General features: G+C 45.7%; 1 protein-coding gene across 1 annotated transcript in view; it reads right to left on the reverse strand.

The window, feature by feature from the left end:
- LOC139697303 (uncharacterized) overlaps positions 1-19,886 on the reverse strand; it is a 241,236-nt gene that overhangs the window by 8,622 nt on the left and 212,728 nt on the right. Inside the window, exon 3 of the mRNA XM_071595969.1 lies at positions 10,779-10,950. Coding sequence (XP_071452070.1) covers positions 10,779-10,950 — 172 coding nt within the window. The remainder of the gene's footprint in view (positions 1-10,778; positions 10,951-19,886) is intronic.

A 19,886-nucleotide genomic window follows, 5' to 3' on the forward strand; every position in this document is an offset into this window, starting at 1 on the left:
CAACAGATGAGTCCGCTGCACAGCTTTTCTGGTATTGAATACAAATATCTCGAGTTCGGAATCCTCTTCAGACATGGGGGGGTCGTTTATTGACGAGAAGACTTTCGTTGAACCATGTCGACGACGAGGAATGAACTAAACCGTCTGGTCACCAAAGGAAAAGGAGCCACTAAATACGATAAGCACATATATTGCCCGTACCTCAATCCATCCCACGCCCCTGACGCACAAAAATGTGCTTATTTCTCTTTTCACCTGCGAGTCCTCGGGCGGCGGTCGCCACAAGACCATCCCCTTCCCCTCCTCGAGAATTCCTCCTGTGGGAGAGGCCGCCGCCGTGAGGGGACTCAATCGAAGGGGATTATGGCGTGAGGTAGGGGGGGGGGTTGAAATGGGAACGAGGGGTCCGCGCGACCCCCTTGCCCGTCTCACTCCTGCCGCCACCTTACTTTCCATTCCTTTTTCCCACCCCGTGTCAGAAGCGAAATAACCCGCCCCCGACATCACCCCTCCACACCTCCGCCGCCCCCCCCGTTTGGGCGGCCACTAATCCCGGAGGAAGTTGGCCGGTCAGGAGTCCCAAGGGCGACGGAAAGACAAATCCTCCCACGCAACCGGCGACTGCTCCTCCCGAAAGGGGAGAGGAAGAGAAGGCAAATGGGGGGAAGGAGACGGCAGAAGAAGAATCTGCCTCCATTGGGAGTGGTTGGTGTGTGGAACACGCTCCGCCATCCCCCCCAACCCTCTCACGTCCTCTCTACCCCCTCCTGTCCCGCATTCTTGGGACTCTACCCGCTCTCCCTCCTTCCTTAATCCGGTGGAGAGGGCGAAGATGATGTCTCCAATGTTTATTGAGGGCCGTTTCCTCACCCTGGGTTTCATTATTACTTCCTCAGATTACGCGTTTCGGATGTGAGCCATGGCATTAGAGAGCGGAGGAACCCTTAAATTACTACATGCTCTGGTTCTTCGTCGCCCCGCGGACGCTTTTATTTCTCAATTCCCAATTCGTTCATTCGTAAAATTTATGTGAATCATTCAGCACGTTTTCCAACGCAAACACACTTTCAGAATTGGTTTACGGCGGAGGATGCCAATGAGGACGCAAGCTCGAGACCCTCGGATCCGTATTCAAAGGGACTACCGAGTCGCGTCATTATAGCAACGTACCGAAAAATACGTTTCTTCGGCTCCAATCTGCCTGGTTGATTTACTCATTGCTAATGCAAATAAGTCGACGCACTAACACTTGAAGTTTGATTTTAGGCGGAAAAAATGGGACGAATCAATTTTTTTTAAATCTAATTTGTTTAAAAAGACAAATTCACGCGCCCAAATTGGTAAAATCTGGAAAAAAAACCCTGTCGGTGAAGAAGAACGGTCTTCAGGAAAGATTTTTAAAATGTGCACGCCCCAAGTTTTTGCGCAATTATTAGGTAGGTGTGCACACCTGCACATGCATGTACGTACGTGGCAGGCATTTTAAGTTCACGAAATGCAAAAAAAAATACAATTCACGAAGCATGCCGAAGTGTAGAACTAGAGGGTAAAAGTAAGAGCCTGGTGGGGAATGGGACAAAAACAGAGGCCTGGAACACGTCCTGTTAAAGACCTGATAAACGTTGAAGAAAGCTGGATTTCCAGCAGCTGAACGACCAAGAAATAGATGCGTACCGTGCGGACGGAGCGGATATGGTTCCCGAGCAATTTGTAATCGATCGACTAGCCCGCTTACCGAAGAGTAAACTAAGGCACGCGCCGGTATGCAAGCGGAGTACATATGTACATGCTAGGGGCAAGGGAATTCGAGGGTGGGCGTGAGAGAGCAGGTGAAGTCGCGGGGAGAGGGGGGGTGGTGAGCGGAGGCATTACTCCGGTGCCCCCCGAAGGGCGAGGGCCGCGGGGGCCAAGGTGACACAGAGCAGCGAGAAGGGAACTTGGAAGTGCAGAGGCGTAACTAGGACCAGTCGGGCCCCCACGCACCACCGGCTCTCCTCACAAAATCCACACAATGGATTTTTTTCGGGCAAAAAGGAACGCAAATATTTGCGGATTTGTTTGAAAATTTGGCCGAAGGAGGAGGATAGGAATACTTACACTTAAAAAAAAACATTCTTTCGAATCGAAAAATAATAGTTTTATAAAACTTTTAACTAGTAAGGAACAGGCATCCAGGCAAATGACCGTGGCCAATTGGATAGACGCAAGATACTGCGCTCGATTCTCGGAACTCTTTCATGTGTTATAAGAAACTCCCAACTGATTTCACACAGAAATGTTCGAATACTACTCGTACACTCGTAGACATGCAGATTCGCCAAACCATGCCAAGCACCAAATGTGGATGGGAAACCTTCGTCGAAAAATTCCTAAATGAAACATTACGTCTTTTAAGTCTCGTCCAACGCTTGGACAAAAAACAACAATCCGAAATACATAGCTTTGTTTCAAGACTTTTTCGGCTCATTCAGCTTCGGAGAGAGCGTCGCCTAATACCGTCCCGGGCCAATTGAAAGCTGACGCCAACCCTTTCGTCGAGGTCGCAAGGCAGGCGAAGGATCCGCGAGGCCCACACGCTGCCTACGTACAGCTTTGGCAGTTGCGCAACTGCGCGACGAGGCGACGTACTTGCAATCCATCACGGCCTGCTACCCACCGAGCGGTGAATTCGACTCCACGGGCAATTAGCCCGGTTCCTTCTACTCGTTACTGTCACTTATAAGAGCGTCTTTTTGCTCGACTAGCCGGCAATCGAAACGGTTGGTCGGAGTGTGGAAGGCGAACATGACTAACTGCGCGAAAGCTTCATTTTATTAGCATTTTCAACCATTCAAAGTTTTGAGTGAAGATCGGCTGTCGAGTTTTAAACCATCTAGCCGTAAAACCATTACTCAATAAGAATGTGGGTACGGTAAAAGTTAGGCAACAACTATGTTTTATTCGCAGCGTGCCATTAAAAACTGTACAACTGAGGCAGAACATCGATTGCAGAAATAGGGCAAGAATAATCACTTGATGCTTATTCTTACCCTAAATACATTGAGAAGAGTGCAAAATTTATTTACGCCAATGACTATCGAAACTTAAAAACTGATTGATTTTACTTAACTTTAAGTACCTCTACTTTCTTCACGGGAGGTATTAAGTAAAAATAAATATGCTTATGTCTCTTTATCTTGTCATTAGCCTTTACAATGAATCAGGCATGCTTTCAGAACGTGTAATACCTACTAAGCAGGTGTAAAATTGGCTAACACAACGATTCATACGCGTAATGGCTTATTAATTATTTCAGTAAAAAGATAAAATCGTCTATCAATCGATTAAAACAATGAAATAATGACTTTTGTTTTGCAGAAAAAAGGGCATTACTGGTTCGAGGGATAGCTCGAAGTAAACCATCCGCCAAATCGTTCCACACCTTTAGACTTTTGTTTTCATCAAAGCTTCAATTTCATAAATAAAATAAAACCGAGAAATCGAAAATATAACGATAGAAAAGTTGTAACGATGGAACCGTAAACAATTCCAATAAGGCGAATGGCACAAAAAAGCAATGCATAAAATATTCTTCCGACAGCAAATTTGAACGGCAAGCCAATCTTTTCTGCGCGAAACATCCAACTGATGAAATTATATGTATATATCCAACTTCATTCACCTTACCAATCCTCACTGTTCATTAATTTTCAAGAAACTGGTTGTCAGGGAAATGGATTTTAGCTGTTCCAAGCCATGTCATGATAACCACGAATTTTATGGGGCAAGTTCCCTCAAGCATGCTTTGAGGAGGAGAAGGTGTGGGGTGCTGGATGGGAGCGCAAAAACGACGAGGAAAAGCGACTACACGCTCGGCTGGCGAGGGCATGCTCTCAAGAGCAAAGGTCAACACCTCCCGACCGGCAACCTCAATCCTGTCACCGGCAATCAATTCATCAAACACTGCGGTCCCGCAGAAGCTGCACTTGACCTGGATTTTGAGCTTGCCGACCAGCATTCCGCGGAAAAAATACTGATATATGTAGCGGGGAAGAATTGCCGCAGGAGCCACCGAATAAATAAAAACGGAACACCTTAAAGGAGCTTTAAATAGACACTAGACAAAGCGCTGACACAGCGTGAAAGCTTCGACGGATTACAGTTACAATTGGGACAAAATAAAAGTAGTGTTAGAAGAAAATTATTTGGTACTTAGTGTCTAAAAACTTCACGTTCATGTTCGATGCCTTCAATAATATTTTTATGACAGCAAAACATATTTGGGGTGTAGCGACTCGTGATGAAAATATAGAACGGGAACGCCTCTTTTTTTGCGCGCACTATGCTCTTTTGGCTCAAAAAAAATTCTGGCACCTAAACAATTTGCAGGATCCATGGAATCGATTTAAAAGTTGAAATTACCCGTACATCACCATATATGAATAATTAACATATTAAATTTATTGAGCGGTCAACTTCAACGAGCCGGTGCAGAATCGAATTTTACCAAACCTTCGGTTGAAGATCGCCGGACTGCGTGTTACTCGGACCATGACTTCACACGAAATGATTATTCCGAAGTGTCCGTTACTCTCGAAGGGTTAATGCGCCACAATTTACGAGAAGACACGGATGCGAGGGAAAAAAATGGGCGTTTAACACTTTCGGAAGAGTATCCCGACCAATCCGATCACTCAAAATGGCTTAAAAGAGAAGCTGCGGGAGGAGGAGCAACTGCATGAAACCAAAGGTCCTTTTCCTTTTTTCAGTACGATATATTCCACTGCTAATTACTCACTTTTACGGCGCCATTTGCGAATATGTCGGATATGCGCTCTATTGAGCGTAAGGGGGAGGGACGAACATCAGATTACGTGAATAATGCAAGGTGAAGGGCAAACATCCCAGTGAACACGAAGCGAGTCGGCATCCTGTTAACGGCAATACATCGCTGGACGTTTTGCGTCTAAATCGCGCGTCAAAATGATCCTGGATGACTTTAGGCAAACTATTCCCTGACGTCGCGGTGCAAATAAGAATTCCATCGACGGGATGAGTCTTACGTAATGAGCATTCGATGTTTTAGTTAAAGTGGGGAAAAATATTTTTGCTAACCAGTTAAAAGATTTTACCAGGAAGCACACGTTTCACAATCGTGTTCTGGAATCTGCCATTTTACCACCCCCATTTACCGGTTGAAACGCAAGTAAGAGCCATATTCAACATTATTCTCGAAAAACACCACACGATTATTCATGTATCGTGCTCATTTTCATTATTGCGGCGTATGTCTTCACTGTAGGTGAATAATGAAGTCACGTGAGGGGTACCGCTGAGTGATAAAAAAACGTTATTTAATTAGCATTACGATTTCATGGCAAACATAAGACCAACATTTACAAGACCGGAGATTGCGCTCTGCCAGCCAATCGATTCGGAATCTGTCCTCATCGATTATTTATCGCAAGCGGCCAGAGTTTGGAGAAGTGGTGCAGACGATTTAGGGCGATACAAAGGGGTTTCGAAACCTAGACAGAAATACAGGGTCCCTTTTGATCCCACATAAACAACTGACTGGGGACAAGCGTCTTGGAAAACAACCACGGAGACATCTAACCATTTCCCACAGCGCTCGACTTAAAACTGGGCTAGTACAGCAGTAGAAAGAGGTGTGCCCCGTCTTGGGAGGAAAAGAGAGAGAGAGAGACAAAGTGGGTGTACTAAAGGCGAGGGAGACCCTTATGGGCGATAAAAGTTTTCTCAAAGGACCCCTTCCCCTCTGCAGGGTGACATAACCAAGACTCTAGACTGTCTGGTGATTGGTGGGCGACGAATTGATGAGCCAGGAGAAGTCAGACGAGATGGCACTTGGGGACTTGGAAGGGGCGGCACACGTGAAATTAATGCACCCCAAATAAATATCATCTGTACACTCCCAACTCGTTCAATTGCGGATAAAACAGAAACTATCCCTCGCTCGTGGAGCGAGGGATAGTTTCTGTTCTGTCCACAGACATGCTCATTTCAATTTCGTTTTAGTGGAGGGCGTAGTGGAAACGGATAATGCCAAGCGTAATTAAAACGTAAAATGTCGTAGCGAATGGTCTAAAAAGAACTCAAGGAAAGGGACAGGCGGTCACTACCAATTCCATTGGAAAAGTCTTAAGAGTTCCGGTCTAATCTTGATGTCGTTATCGCAAACCTTACAAGAATTAAAAAAACTAAGTCTTTAAATATATTACAGGTAATCCCCCCCCCCAGTGTTTACGCAGAGATAACAAGGGGATTATAAATTCCTCGAAACAAAAATAGACTTAAATGCCATTTAACTATTTAAATCTTTTGGAATGGCTTTTAATATTCGGTTTTAAGAAGCGCCATCACGGATAATTTCCATTAAAATTTATTTTCATAGATGCCCAAAGTAGCAATTTTAACTAACATTTTTCCCGAAAACAATATATTATACCTTTAATAGAGACGCGACTATTCGAAGAATGCTATCATAATCTATTTAATATCTTTTCACGCAAGATATAAGCTTAGTACATAAATTAGCAAAAGGGTTATATAGCATCCTCGAGAGCAAGCGTTACAGCCAAAGCGTCTCTCTAATGCTCACGAGCAGAATTTGATTCGGTTTGATCGCGCTCGTTTTGCGATAGTTTTGTGACGATTCTAAGAAACACAGAATAAAGATTTCGTTTTTGAAACACGTGTATTCTCTGACTTTTTTTACGGTCTCCAGTTCGTTCACACGCACTGGCTCTCCCCTCAGCATTGGCGGTCCGGATAGAGGCCCGCAACTGATGCCCAGCCCCTTTAATAAGTAACCTGGAGAACACAATAGCCTCGCGCGCGCTTCCGCGATGCCATCCATACGATCGGGCCAGAGGTAAGATGCTCGGTGCTTCCACGGAAACTTCCAAGACCTCTACTTAGGTACGCCACGTGAAAGGAACGGGAGCGAGATAGGAACACCCTGAGCGCTCTATCCCCATCACTGCTTTCAGTTTCGTCAGCTCTTTTGCCCTTTCATGAATCATTTGAGACTTCGTAAATTTAAAAAAAAATAACAGCCATCAGACAATCCGCCGAGCAGAATGGGAAGGGGACTAGGGGTGGGCGGGGGAGATTAGTAGGACAAACAAAATACCGGCATAATCACACACAAAAACGTAACTTTAAACCGGACACAAGCACACACATACGTACACGAACTCACACACGCACGCACCCGCACACACACACGCGCGGATGAAATTCAAGAAATAGAGATGACGCGAGACTTGGTGAGAGAAAGTGCCGAAGGTGGGAATCTGTGAGGTTGGGCGTGGGAGAGAGAAGAGAAAGAGAGAGAGAGAGAGAGAGAGAAGGGGAAGAGATAAAGGGTTTATTTTATTTTTTTTAAAGGGACGGGGAGGTGGGAGGAAAGGCAAGGCGCCTGGGGATGGGGGAGCGGAGGAAGAAGGGGAGGGAGAGAGGAGAGGGTGGGAGAGAGAGAGAGCGCGCCAGCGAGAGCTCACACAGGGCGGGGCGCCCTACACGTCCGACGAGATAAAGCGGCGAGTCCGAGGGCCTTTTCCCACGGCCAGTAGGGAGGTCCACCCCGATACACCGCCCGTCGCCTATCGGACTGGAGGCGCCCGTCGATAAACAAACTCGCTTGTTCCCCCTCTCCTTCCCTCCCTCGCCGACCCCTTCCCACCTCCCTACATCAAAGACAATTATCTCCTTCCGTCTGTACCATTCCATCGCGGGAGGCCCCCCTCCCTTCTCTCATAGAAGTAAAAAGCGAGGTGGGGGGGGTAAGGGGGAGACGAGGACGGAGGAGGATGGGGGAGGGAAATGAGTAAGCGGCCAAGTCTGCTCTCTCGCTGGCTTATATAGTCTTTGAGAAGGGTGGGGGATTGGGGGGGGGGGGAAGGGGGCGGGGAAGCGGGCCGAGGAGAAAGGAATGTCACCCGATGGATGAACGGCCCGCAATTGGTTTTAATTTTCTCCTCCGACGCGCTAATACTGCACACAGTGCCGAGGCCCGCGGGGATTCGCGCCCCGGAAACGTGGGAAACATCCTACTTCCCGGCGGGGGACCCGAAATGTTTAAACAATGCTTCCCGCTGGAAAGATTTTCGCGTCGCCTCGTTCTGTCGATGCCCAACGCCCGGCGTCGAAGCAACGGGCGGATTCTGTCTCGGTGAAGAACGGCAAAAGCCAGCTTTCGGTTAAACTGTTGAAACTTTCTTTCGTCGAAAAGACGGGAGGCGTGCCACGGTGGTACTGAATACGTGGGACCCACGAGTCGGGATTCCAGCTGTCAGGAGGCCACGGTGTCGTTTATGGTGCATAACTGTAATGCTGATATGAAAGCTGATTCGAATCTTAAGGCTCCGTTTCGCTGAAGGCAAGATCATCATCTAACATTCAAATTGAGACTAGAAAACGGACGTCGTGCATTACGAATGGAAACATATATGAATTAGCACTACCCAAATCAGCACTAGCAGGTCTGAGTAGGGTGCCTGGTCCCGTCAAGGAAAGCGCTTCATTACATCGTCTTCGAACGATAACATCCAAAGACAAAACTCCAATTTAAAAATTTTGCAGGCGTGTTACTCCGGGGTCCATTAACTTATCCAGCATCAGTGGTTTCAACCAAACGCTAAACGATGTTACGTTCGCATTTTCCATACCCCCGAAAAAAATTTTCGCGTCTCTCTTTTTCTTTTGATGTGAGACGCTCTCTGGTGTTGAGCGTGATTGCTAGCTCAGCACATGTCCACCGCGGGGCATTGCCGGAAGAGGGAAGCTATTAAGCGATGGGGAGATTTTGTTAATCCGATGTATCTGATATAAAGCCGCGTCTACACCCACGTTTTGGAAACAATGGTAGCAGAGATAGAACCTAAATCTCACAGTAAATCACAAAGAGTTGAAACGTGTAACCGTATGGGATACGAAGGTAACACAGTGGGAAAACGCGAACTTTTGAGATATCAAAGATATAGAGATACACGCAGTGATAAAGGAGAAAGACGTTCCCATTCCAAGGGATCAAAGTCGCCAGTTACATCACGACCCATTTATTATGCAATGAAACACTTCCACATTACATCGACGAGCGATAGGGGCGGGCTCCACGCTTTCTTATTGTGAGCTAATCTACCGCGGAAGATAATCACAAAGCCGTCGAGCACTTCAGCTCCTAAGATACGAAGTCCTTAACCCGGGATGGGATTACCTGACCCGTCGGGAAACGAAACTATCCGGCGACGGATTATGACTTTCATTTAACTTGATAGCGGAGCACTAACTGCGGACGGAGGGGAGCACCGTTAGGGACTGAAGCCTCAACAGCACTCCCCCTTCTAGCACGCATGCCCAGACGTTGATTTCGCCCCATTACGCAACAATCACCACGCTCGCAACCAGTTAACAAACGAGTAAATCGCACATTCGCAGGCAGTGGCACGGCGAATCAATAAATAATACGCGAGCCTTGTGTCACGGAAATATTTCTGTCAGCTCATTTCACTAGCTTAACTTTAGATTTGCTTTTTTAAAGATTCAATTTTTTTCATACCAATCATTACAAAGAGCACACAGGTTATTCGTCGTCCATTCACGTATAACTCTTACAATATTTTTCATTTTCTCAAATTTAGAGCTTACATTTTAAAATTTTTGGCACATGGAATTGAAATGAATCCTAAAAAGTGAGCTTCGAATTCATCTGTTTTCCTTCCGCTCCCGAGACGCCATTAACATGAGCACCGGCAAGTTCACATCTTGGAGAGGGCGTAAGACCAAATACTTAAAAACTTCATCATGACCTTCTGCGAGAGCACTTTCCAAGTTCCCTATGTTATTCTGTGCCTTCTCTATGGTCACCTGACTCCTACAGGTCTTCCGACACTCCAAGCACTCAATACGGTAAGAACAATCAAGACTCGATGCGCACCGAGCGACAATGGACACCGGTCCCCATGAGGCATGAACCCGACCCACCCCCTCCAAACTACCAAACGAAGGGGGAGGAGGGATAGGATACGTAACTAGAGGGAGGTAGGGAGGGAGGGGTTGGAGAGGGGTGTTCGGAGGGGAAGCAGAAGGGTCCTCCCCCACCGCAGACCACTGAAACCCATTCCTCCCCCTCCGCCGTGAACTTCGTCACTCCGAAGACAACCTTAACAGCCGCGCCGCACGACCGAGTGCGGGCGTACATGTGCACAAATGCGCGGGTTCGCGAACATCGCCTTCCTCTGCCCTCCGTGGCACCCGCGGCCATGGGCGGCGGATTCACTGGGAGAGGGTTATTAGGGGTGTAATTATCCCCCTCCCATTTCATTTCTGAACGCTACTAACATTACCCTTCACATCTCCCTCGAGTTTGCGGGAAGCTGTTGAATTTTCCACTCAAATTATATTTTACGCGTTTAAATAGTATTAAACTCAGTCGATCAAAGTGAAACAAGAATGAAATGAGCAAAGTGGACGATGGAACATTAAATTACGACCAGATTTCAATGCCGATTGCTAGACTGCCATAATTCCCGAGTCTGGAAGGACATAGTTGTTTTTCCCCCAATCAGACACAATCGATACTAATTGCACACCTAGGAAGTTTGCCATTGGTAAGTATATGAATAAATTGTATCATTTTCTCAATGCGATACGAAATATACAATAATCGTAAAGATCAAATGTTTTGCATTCACATGTTACCCCATACTCTTTAAGATAGAGTATAGGTCCCACCAATGCCCACGGTCATCTTAACAAATTTTTCAAATACTTACTCGCAATTGTACAGCAGAGACTCCCCGATCTTGACGGTGAAGCAGGTGGCTCCGTTGAGGCAGTACCAGGCAGCGTAGGCGGGAGGGCAGGCGTACGTGTGGAATGTGATGTTGGGGCGGGCTGTGGGACTGGGCGCCCGTGGTTTGGGTGTCGAACGGCTCGAACACGCCTCTGAAATCAAACGAGAAAGAGAAGAAGGCAATGAAAAGGCTGTTCCCATAAAAAATTAATACAAAAATTGTACACACATAAATTAATACAAAATACACGTATAGTACTCAAGCAAACAAATCACTCAATGAGAGAGCAAATCCATCCTATGTCTATTCGAAAACAAAGTCAGTCTCTGTAGCGGAAAAACGTACTTTTAAAATTTAAATTTCAAAAAAAGTTAAACAGGGCGGGATAAATTTGTTTTTGAAAAAAGATACAACGTAACTTTCAGTGGAACAAGTTATTTCTACCATATTAAATCAGAAAAAAACCCCTCATCAACTTAGCTTCTGTCAAAATCGATACGACATATTTACACAATGTCAATTTTTACAAGGATAAAACATCATCAGGGTTGACAATGGGGAACGGCAGCATTGCGATCATAACTACATAACGTAACATATTTTTCAACACGATCCGTTTGAGTAACGCATTTTAAAATTGCCGCATATCTGACACAAAACAAGACTGATTTGTATGCAAATAGATTTAGTCATACGGATTACCAACTCTTCAAAAAAATAATTAATTTCTGTAATTTCTCGTGTTACCAGACGATGTTAACACCCATTTTTTTCTCTCTACAACATTACCGAGAAGGAAATTAAGCGCATAGTGCTCCTCGCTCTCTTTGTGGTTGAGATGGCAATCTCGGGTTGCAATGATAATTGAGCGCTGTTGACTTTTCTGATTTTTTTACACTTCAACTCTGGAAACTTACAGACGTCATCTCAATTAGCTTCGCTCTTTTAAATAAGCGGGAATAAATGAAACATGCTTGGTAATCCATAGGAGAAAGGTATTATATAATAAATTATTAGTGTAATTATGTCATTTTGGTTTAATTCAATCAGCTCTATATTTTAATTTACTGTACATATGTTTCAAAAAAACTTTCCACTAAAAATTAAACTTGTACAGGTAATACAGTACTAGACATGGCCTTGAAAATACATGTACGATCCTTATGAGGAATTTCAGGTAACCTTTAAGTAAAAATCGAGAAGCAAAAACAAAATACAAAACTTAAACATGGCACTATACAGCTACACGATTTATTCTTTAAAAATAGCAATAAATATTTAAAAAAAAGCCATCCTGGTTATGGGCACACAATTCTTCCTTCGTGATTACACGATATAGAACGCTTTTCTTACCAGCATGAAAAAATGCCAGAGTGTACTACAACAGATCTGAAGAATGATGCACTATAATAATGCGCATGACTTCTTACGTTAAACAGTTCTTATACAGGTGCTAATTTCCGATGAAGACCAGGGAATTGCGCAACAGTCGTCATATCTGAATAGGGCGCACTAGTTTTGATGATACAATTCAAAGGGTTCTTGAGATAAATCTTTCATGTGTATTCGAAATCGATGCGTGGACAAAATTCGACCCAGTACCCAAGGGTGATTGATCAAACCCGAAAGTGAGGTTAGGCAGACGCAACTGAGAGGAGCGGCAAATAGGATCCCGCCCGTCTCACCGACGGATTCTGTGAGAGTACGGACGCACGCGGTTTCGGGGCACGCGAAGAGCGTCGAGATTCCTCCCACTGTAGGAAAGAAAGAGAGAAACTTCACATCCGTCGCGTGAAGGGGCTCCTTGCTCGCACACGGCCCCGACGCGGGGGTCGCTCGGCGCGTGCTTCCATTCACAGAGAGGGAGGGAGGGAGAGAAGGAGCGCGCCCGCGCGGAGCTTGCAGGCGCGACTCGCGTGTGTATGAACGAATGAATGTGCCCGAGACAGTATGTGCGTATGTGTGTGTGTGTTGCGTGGATTGGAAAAAGGGACGAGGGGACGATGGAAGAAGACGACGTCGACGAGAGGTGGCGATGATCCACCCACATAACGGACTCAAAACGTGCCTTCCCCTCCCGACCCCCCCCCCAAACGGGCCCTCCTCCCTCATCCCCCCCGCCCGCTCGCCGGCAGACTCCACACACCACCGCGCTCCTCTCGGCGCACCGAGGGAAGAGAGCTTCCGGTGAAGATGGTAAAAGGAATGGTCGAGCCTCCTCCACTCCGGAAATGGTGAGGGTGGGCGAGGGAGGGGGAACGAAATAGGATGCGGGGATGGTGTGGGGAGATAAAGGGAAAGGGGGAGGGAAGGGCTCGGGGGGAGGGGATACTTGAGCTCAAAGGAGGACGAAGTACTGCGAGTGGCAGCATACCAGGTAAGCATATACGCACAAAACCTACCCTTACTGTGTTAAGGTAGGTTTTGGTTCCACAGCACACCTTTGTGAAGTCCTTTATCATTTCTAAACCGCCTGAATACATTTCTCTCGACAAAAAGTTTCGCCACACTACTTCAATCTACAGCTCCTCAGAGCATCCTCTCCCCTCCGCCTACATGCAGTCCAAAACGTATTTCCTCTTATTCCAATTACCTCATTTCTCCCTTCTAACAAGACACCCCGTCACCATGCCATCTCCTACATCCACTTTTTCCGTCTACTTTCAAGCTCTTCAACCAACTTTCAACAAATCCATATCAAATTTCTTATTTTGCCCTCTTCTTCCCTATACCGCGTGCGGGGGATGCGTCATAAAAAGGGAAAAGAGGTTCGGGCGGAAAAGTCTCGGGCGTGCACCGTTTAAGGTCCAACACCACGATATTCCTATAACTACTGGGCAGCGAGTGCCCTAGGACGCTAGATTTCAATCGGGTAAAGGTCGGAATGGAAGGAAGAGGAGGGGAGGGAGATGGAATGGAAAGGAATCCGGCGTCGATGTTGACCTTCGTCAGTAACAGAGGTTCCCAATCGATGTATCGCGAGGAATTCCGTGACGTGCCGCGAATTCGATAATTCTTTACAGGACGCATGCACCGCGGTCAAATCAAGCGGTTTAAGGTTAGGTAGGCAGTGAATCTGATTTGCAGTGGGATTGCTCATAAACTACGGTGGCATTATACTCTAATGAGGGAACTTCTATCAAGATGGATGATCAGTTGCAATTCCTTGTACCCCATAAGCATGCACCCCGGTGGATATTATACCGTTTAAAGTCAGGTATCCATTCGGATTCAAGGGATCGAATGATAAAAAAATACGCGATAGCCAAGTTTTCGACGAGCTAACCATTTATTATTTGATTTATTCTTACGTTCTTTTACGAGAAATGAGAATTTAAAACTTATTCTATTCTAAGCGCACATTTTAAACAAGCACGATTTGAACTGCAATTCCTATTGCGTTGAAGTGGAAAGGAATAGTGCAAAATAAATAGGTCCGCATCATTTAATGTAGATTGAGTCACTTCTAGAGCCCATCACATTCTAGTCACGTTCCGTGATCTAAGGCTCCTGCAATAATATCTCCCATAATTTTAGGACAGGAAAACACTCAAAGGGCTGACTGGGTTAGCGAAGGAAACCAAAGTTAACGAGCGGAGCGACCGAAACATACAAAATAGCAGAGGAGGCGATTATTATTGACGATGACGTGAGGACGAGATAAAATACGCCACCTTATGTACGCCGAGGATAGCTGACTAACTGCTTAAGGCATCGCTGCGGAGATATAAGACCCTATGAGGTCCACGTCATTAAACCAACTGTACGCTTGGCTTTGTTACGTGGAAGGCAAACTTTGATCGAGATGTTCGTGTTCGGGCACATGACCGGAGGAAAGCAATTTGGAAATAATATATCACTACGGGTGGGTGAGCGCAGGAACGCTCGTGACCAGCTACGCGGTCTTACGTATGAGAGCAAAGAAGTAAAACTACTACTCATTAAAAAATACAGAAATCAGCCCGAAGGTTGGTTTGAAAGGTGAGGGTAGAGATCAGGTTGTACTAAGCCCAACGACGTGTGAAATTCACACATCGGGGTAAGAAAGGGGGAGGGGGCAGCTCCGTTCCCTTGCCGCCTGTGGTTGTTTCCCAAAAAGATCTCGTACCCGAGAAATCACTTGGCTTAGACAAAGCTGAGGATATTCGCATTCACCGAAAACGAAACCAGGCCCTCCGGTCAATAGCTTGACGCTCTATCCTGTGAACTATCATACCCTGGTTACCCATTCCGTGAAAGTACATTTTCATTAAGGGTTAGGGAAGGTCGAATATAAATCAGTCCACGGTCAGTACTGATGAACTAGCGAGTTAAAATTGCGCACAGACCAGAAACGCTAATCTTTTGAGAAATGCACAAGAACGCAGAAACGAGAAATAACTAGGAAAATCGTTCTCCTAATTAATTCACCAATACCCGCAATAATGTGATCACTAAAGCTAAAATCCTTCCACGACAATACATTCTGGTGAAAAGAGAGGAGACTTAACTTTAAATTTAATTTTAAATATTACTGATAAGTACGCAGTATGACCTTATGAATGTTCATAGAAATTGATGACTTTGCAATTAGTCTTCATGAGCAGTTCTCAACAAATAAAATACGTTAAATATAATTGTTTGATCATAAAAATACTACGAACTTTTATTTTAATGATGAACAATTACTGGTAGACCATCGGGCCACTTATTCTTTTCAAGTCGATAGGATAGGAGTGCCGTAGGCTAGCGATACCAACCGCAAGATTTCCACAACGAAAATAGAATAATTACTCATAGAAACTCTCCGGTGCAAAGTGATGAGTTAATTGAACAATTTACGTGCTTCTGGTGGCCGACACCATTTCGCACTACTTCCAAAATTCGATGAAATATACAAGAGTATATTAAGCAAAAGTTAAATAAAACCAAACATTTATCGCTAGAGCGCTCAATTCATTTGGTATCTTCCTTACCCTCCCCATGACCATGCACTACATACCCTTGTTAGCGTTAACGTAAGGTAACTTCTTTTTGCTTATTCGTTTTTAAGCACCAACTACGACAAATTACACGAAAGAAAACAAAATGGAAGCCTTAAGTACACCGTGCGTTCCGCCAGTTAAGCTTGAAGAATTGCAATACTTGTCTCAGGCCAAGTGAAGCCTGCATGAAGTTGCGAAATCCGAAAAATTCAAAAGGTTCCAACCAGACTGACCACGGCCGTAAACGAAAAATAATGGGTTCATCAGCACAGATGAGTGATTCGATTAAGATTTTCTGCCTTTACGACACTCATGGTTGCCTTAAAGACACTTACCGGCCCGGAAGTCGGAGCGCTTGACCTCTCCTTTTCCCCACTTCGTCATGCCAGTGCACAGACCGTAAATGATGGCGTATGAATTCTCAGGATTGCATAACAAGTGCTTTAAGGGCAAAAAAATTCCGTCTCTTTCCAGGAGTCGGTTACACGAATAATCACAGTATAATAGAATCAGAACTTAATTAAGTTTCTTGATCAAAGGTTGACATAATCGTTTAATAACGAAAGCTAAAATGTGGTTCATGAACCTAACGCTAAAGCTAACACAGATGACTCAGTTAACGGTAAAACTCTTTAGATAGAAATCAAGGTCAGAGTAGTAATGCAATGTCACAATAAAATGCACCTGAATGAGGAAAGCACCTATGTGAATACCATTATGGCACTAGACTAAGGCCATCCAAACAAACTACTCTGGAAACTTAAAACAAAAAAAGTGCCACTCTTCCTTAGCAGCAATACTTCATACAGCAAAGACAACACTTCCCATGTTTTTGAGAGAAAGAAATTCCAGCTTCATAAAAGTCTAATTAAAACTTTATCAAGTAGATGACAGACCGATTTTCGATACGTGAGCCGCGAAGGATTAAAATGAAAATTACTGGAATTTCACATTTGTGATTTCTTAAACCAAAAAAGTATTTCATCGATATTCCAGGCGGAAAAGACGCGGAATTCGCATGCCCCCCTCCTTGAGCCTTAAACATTCCGCGGCTTAAAATGAAGCGGAGGGGCATCGTCGTAAAGCTTAAGTTAACCCGAAGGAATCCAGAAGAAAACGAAGAGAAGGGGAAATGGAAAGGGGAGGGCTGGGAAGGTCAGGGGAAGGATTGGAGAGGGAGGGAGAGAGGGAGATGGGGAGCGAAGGGAAGGAGCTCCAAAACCGACGACGGGCTCGGAGAGAGTGCGGAGAGAGGAGAGGAGAAAGAGAGAAGGAGAGAGAAAAAGAGATTTCAACGACTGAAAAGTGAAAAAGCATAACGAGCACCGGACCGCAGCTCCGCGCCACCAGAGAGCGCAAATCCGAACAGAGAGAAAATCAACAAAGGCGTCCGGATGGAGAGTGGGAGGGGGCCGAGCGGTAGGGATGAGAGGTAAAGGTGAAGGGGGGGAGGAAAGGGGTTGGAGGTAGGAAGAGGGGAATGGGGGAGCGAAGAAGAAAGAGGTAAATGTGGAGGTGGGGAGAGCGGGGCAGGGAAAGGAATGAGGATTTCGGAGGAGTCAACTATTTGGGTGGCCTCCTGCCCAACAGCGTCCATCGTGCTCTGACTTAATGAAGCGATGGAGGAGGGGAGAGGTGTGCGGGGAGAGGGGGGGACAGAAGGGGGGCGGAGACGGCCGCAGAGAGGGCAGAGGGAGCAGGGAGGAGAGGGAGACGGAGAAGTACGGTGGCGATGCTAAATTATACCGGCGGGAGAGAGGATATCCGAACGTGTTCCCGAGGGGTCGACGGGAAGAAATGTCAATGGTCAATCGAAGCGGCGTGTATCGAAGGGAGGGCCGAAGGGTAGAAGGGGGCGGGGGCGAGGGCAATCTACGGACCCTGGGGGACGAACAAGGCCCGGGTAGGCGTCCAGACCGGTCTGCTGGGCCTTTATTAAGGAAGCTATCTAAGGAATCTTCCAGTTAATAACTTACACATCAACGTAAAGAAGCTTGAACGGGCTCTTAGAGCCGAATTCCACCCGTGAGAGAGAGAAAGAGAGAGGGGTTTATAGAGCAAAACGGTGACGTCTATGGATGCGGAAGGAGAGACGTTTCTCGAAGAGTTAGAGCATTATCTTAATGAATAATATGAGTTCAACATGGATGAAAACAACGCAATGAATTCGTTAAGCTATTACAAGCGGTTTAGAATAATAAAAAATTAAATGACTCGAGATGAGTAAGACCCATACAAATAAAGAATTTTAGGTCATGTCCTGTGACGGAGAGATACATAAGGTAAGCTAAGGTCCAAATGGATAGGGCAATTGTACCTATACAATTTACCCTGATTAAAAATCGTAAGGGCGCATAATTAAAACATTCCCTGCACATCGATGGGGTACATATAGAGCGAATATTACAACTAAGGACTCCTGACTCGATGCCTGCGAATAGTAAATAAGATAATTCCCACCTACTCCCCTTCATTTTTCCTTGGCTCTCCTTGCATCCCGATAGAAGCGGAGTTAGTTTTGCCTATGAATGAGAAAGTCGACTTTTCATCGGGAATACAACAAAAAAAAATTTCTTTCCGTCCCAACGGCGGTTCACCAAAATCAAACCTCGTTAAAAATTATGCGGCCCTGAGATCTTCGTCTTGGATGAAAAAAATGAGATATTTTGGGAGCCCGCTTCTGAAAATAAATTAGGAAGCGAGAGGCTTGATGCCGAAGCTCATATCAGATCCGGTGAAAACTTGAGATTCAATAGAATTTAGCCAAGCTTCAGAAGCAATAATTAATGCGGTAGGAAATAAGCCGAGGATACTTGGACAATTAGAGGAAACAAGCTTGGACAATTTTAGGGCTTTTAGTTTACTATTCCACTTCTGACTGCAAGTACACCATGCCTCGCCAGATTCTTTTAACCAGTATACATCAAAACAAGCCTTCGAGTCGATTATAGTTATGATGATAATTAATACCTTGTGCTACTTAACATGTAATCATTAACCATTTTAACGTAAATAAACTTTTAAAAATATCATCCGTAATCTATTGTCTCCATGCACCGCGTTAACAAAGATATGATCACATACATTGCGGTTGGCAATGAATGGTGTCTGTGTCGTGCCTGTAAGTTGACTGGAGAGTGAGTGGGAAAATTATTTTCTCAACTCCAAATCCCTGCGCACAAGTGGGCGGAACCCCTTGGTCGCTGTGGGGAGGGAGGTTGAAAACGGTGCCGAGAGAGCCGAGGAAATAGAAAAGAAAAAACCAACCCGTGGAATCCTCTCCACGGTACTCCAGAGAACAGTTTCTGGAAAACGACAAAATACAAGCGCATGGGAACAAAGGTGAGTTGAGGTGAGAGAGAGAGAAGGAGAAAGAATGCAGTGCTTTGGTAAAGAGCGTGACGGAGATACGTGCGTGACAATGAAGCGGTGCAGATTAGCGCGCGTCCCAACCCACTCCCGGGGCAGAGCCGAGATTTTACGAAAAGGCACGACTTTCTCCCAAAAAAGGTGAGCGAGGAACATTTTGTTGGTTCCTTTTTTGGGTTCATAATGCCATTGGGCGCGAACTCCCACCGGCGTGAATAGTATTATATATATACAGATAGCATAGCCTCTCGGGGTGAGGAAAATCCCTCACCTGAGCGGTTACACCGAGATTAAAATCCCTTGAATGCGAGCCAGGGTTGAGGAGGGGGTGGGAGAGTAACAGCGGCAGGTTAAAAAGCTCGGTTTTGTCCCTTAACGAAGGGTGAATTGTGCGTCGCAAACATCTACTGCCGCACTTCAATGGATATTCGGTAACAGCGGCGGTTATTAACGTCCTCCGGGCCCAGAGTACCCTTTTGAACTCGGGTGTGTAGTATAGTGAATAGCACGGGCGAGTTGGCTGGCCGACGGCGAACGGGTGCCATTATAAGTGGGCGGCCAACCGTTCAACGGCGGACTCTCTTCGGGATTCGTGGAATTCTCTTGAGAAAAATGCGTTTCGGGGACTGGAAAGAGCGACTCGGATAATCAGCAACGTTCGACGGCTATCAATGCCTCTGGCCCCTTGACTCGCAAGCCGACGAAGCAGATGCTAAGCCATCGGAAGCAGCGAACGCATGGCAGATGGAATTTC

Source organism: Hetaerina americana, unplaced genomic scaffold (genome assembly GCF_022747635.1).
Source record: "Hetaerina americana unplaced genomic scaffold, ioHetAmer1.1.p SCAF_72, whole genome shotgun sequence".
In the NCBI taxonomy this organism is placed as follows: Eukaryota; Metazoa; Arthropoda; class Insecta; order Odonata; family Calopterygidae; genus Hetaerina; species Hetaerina americana.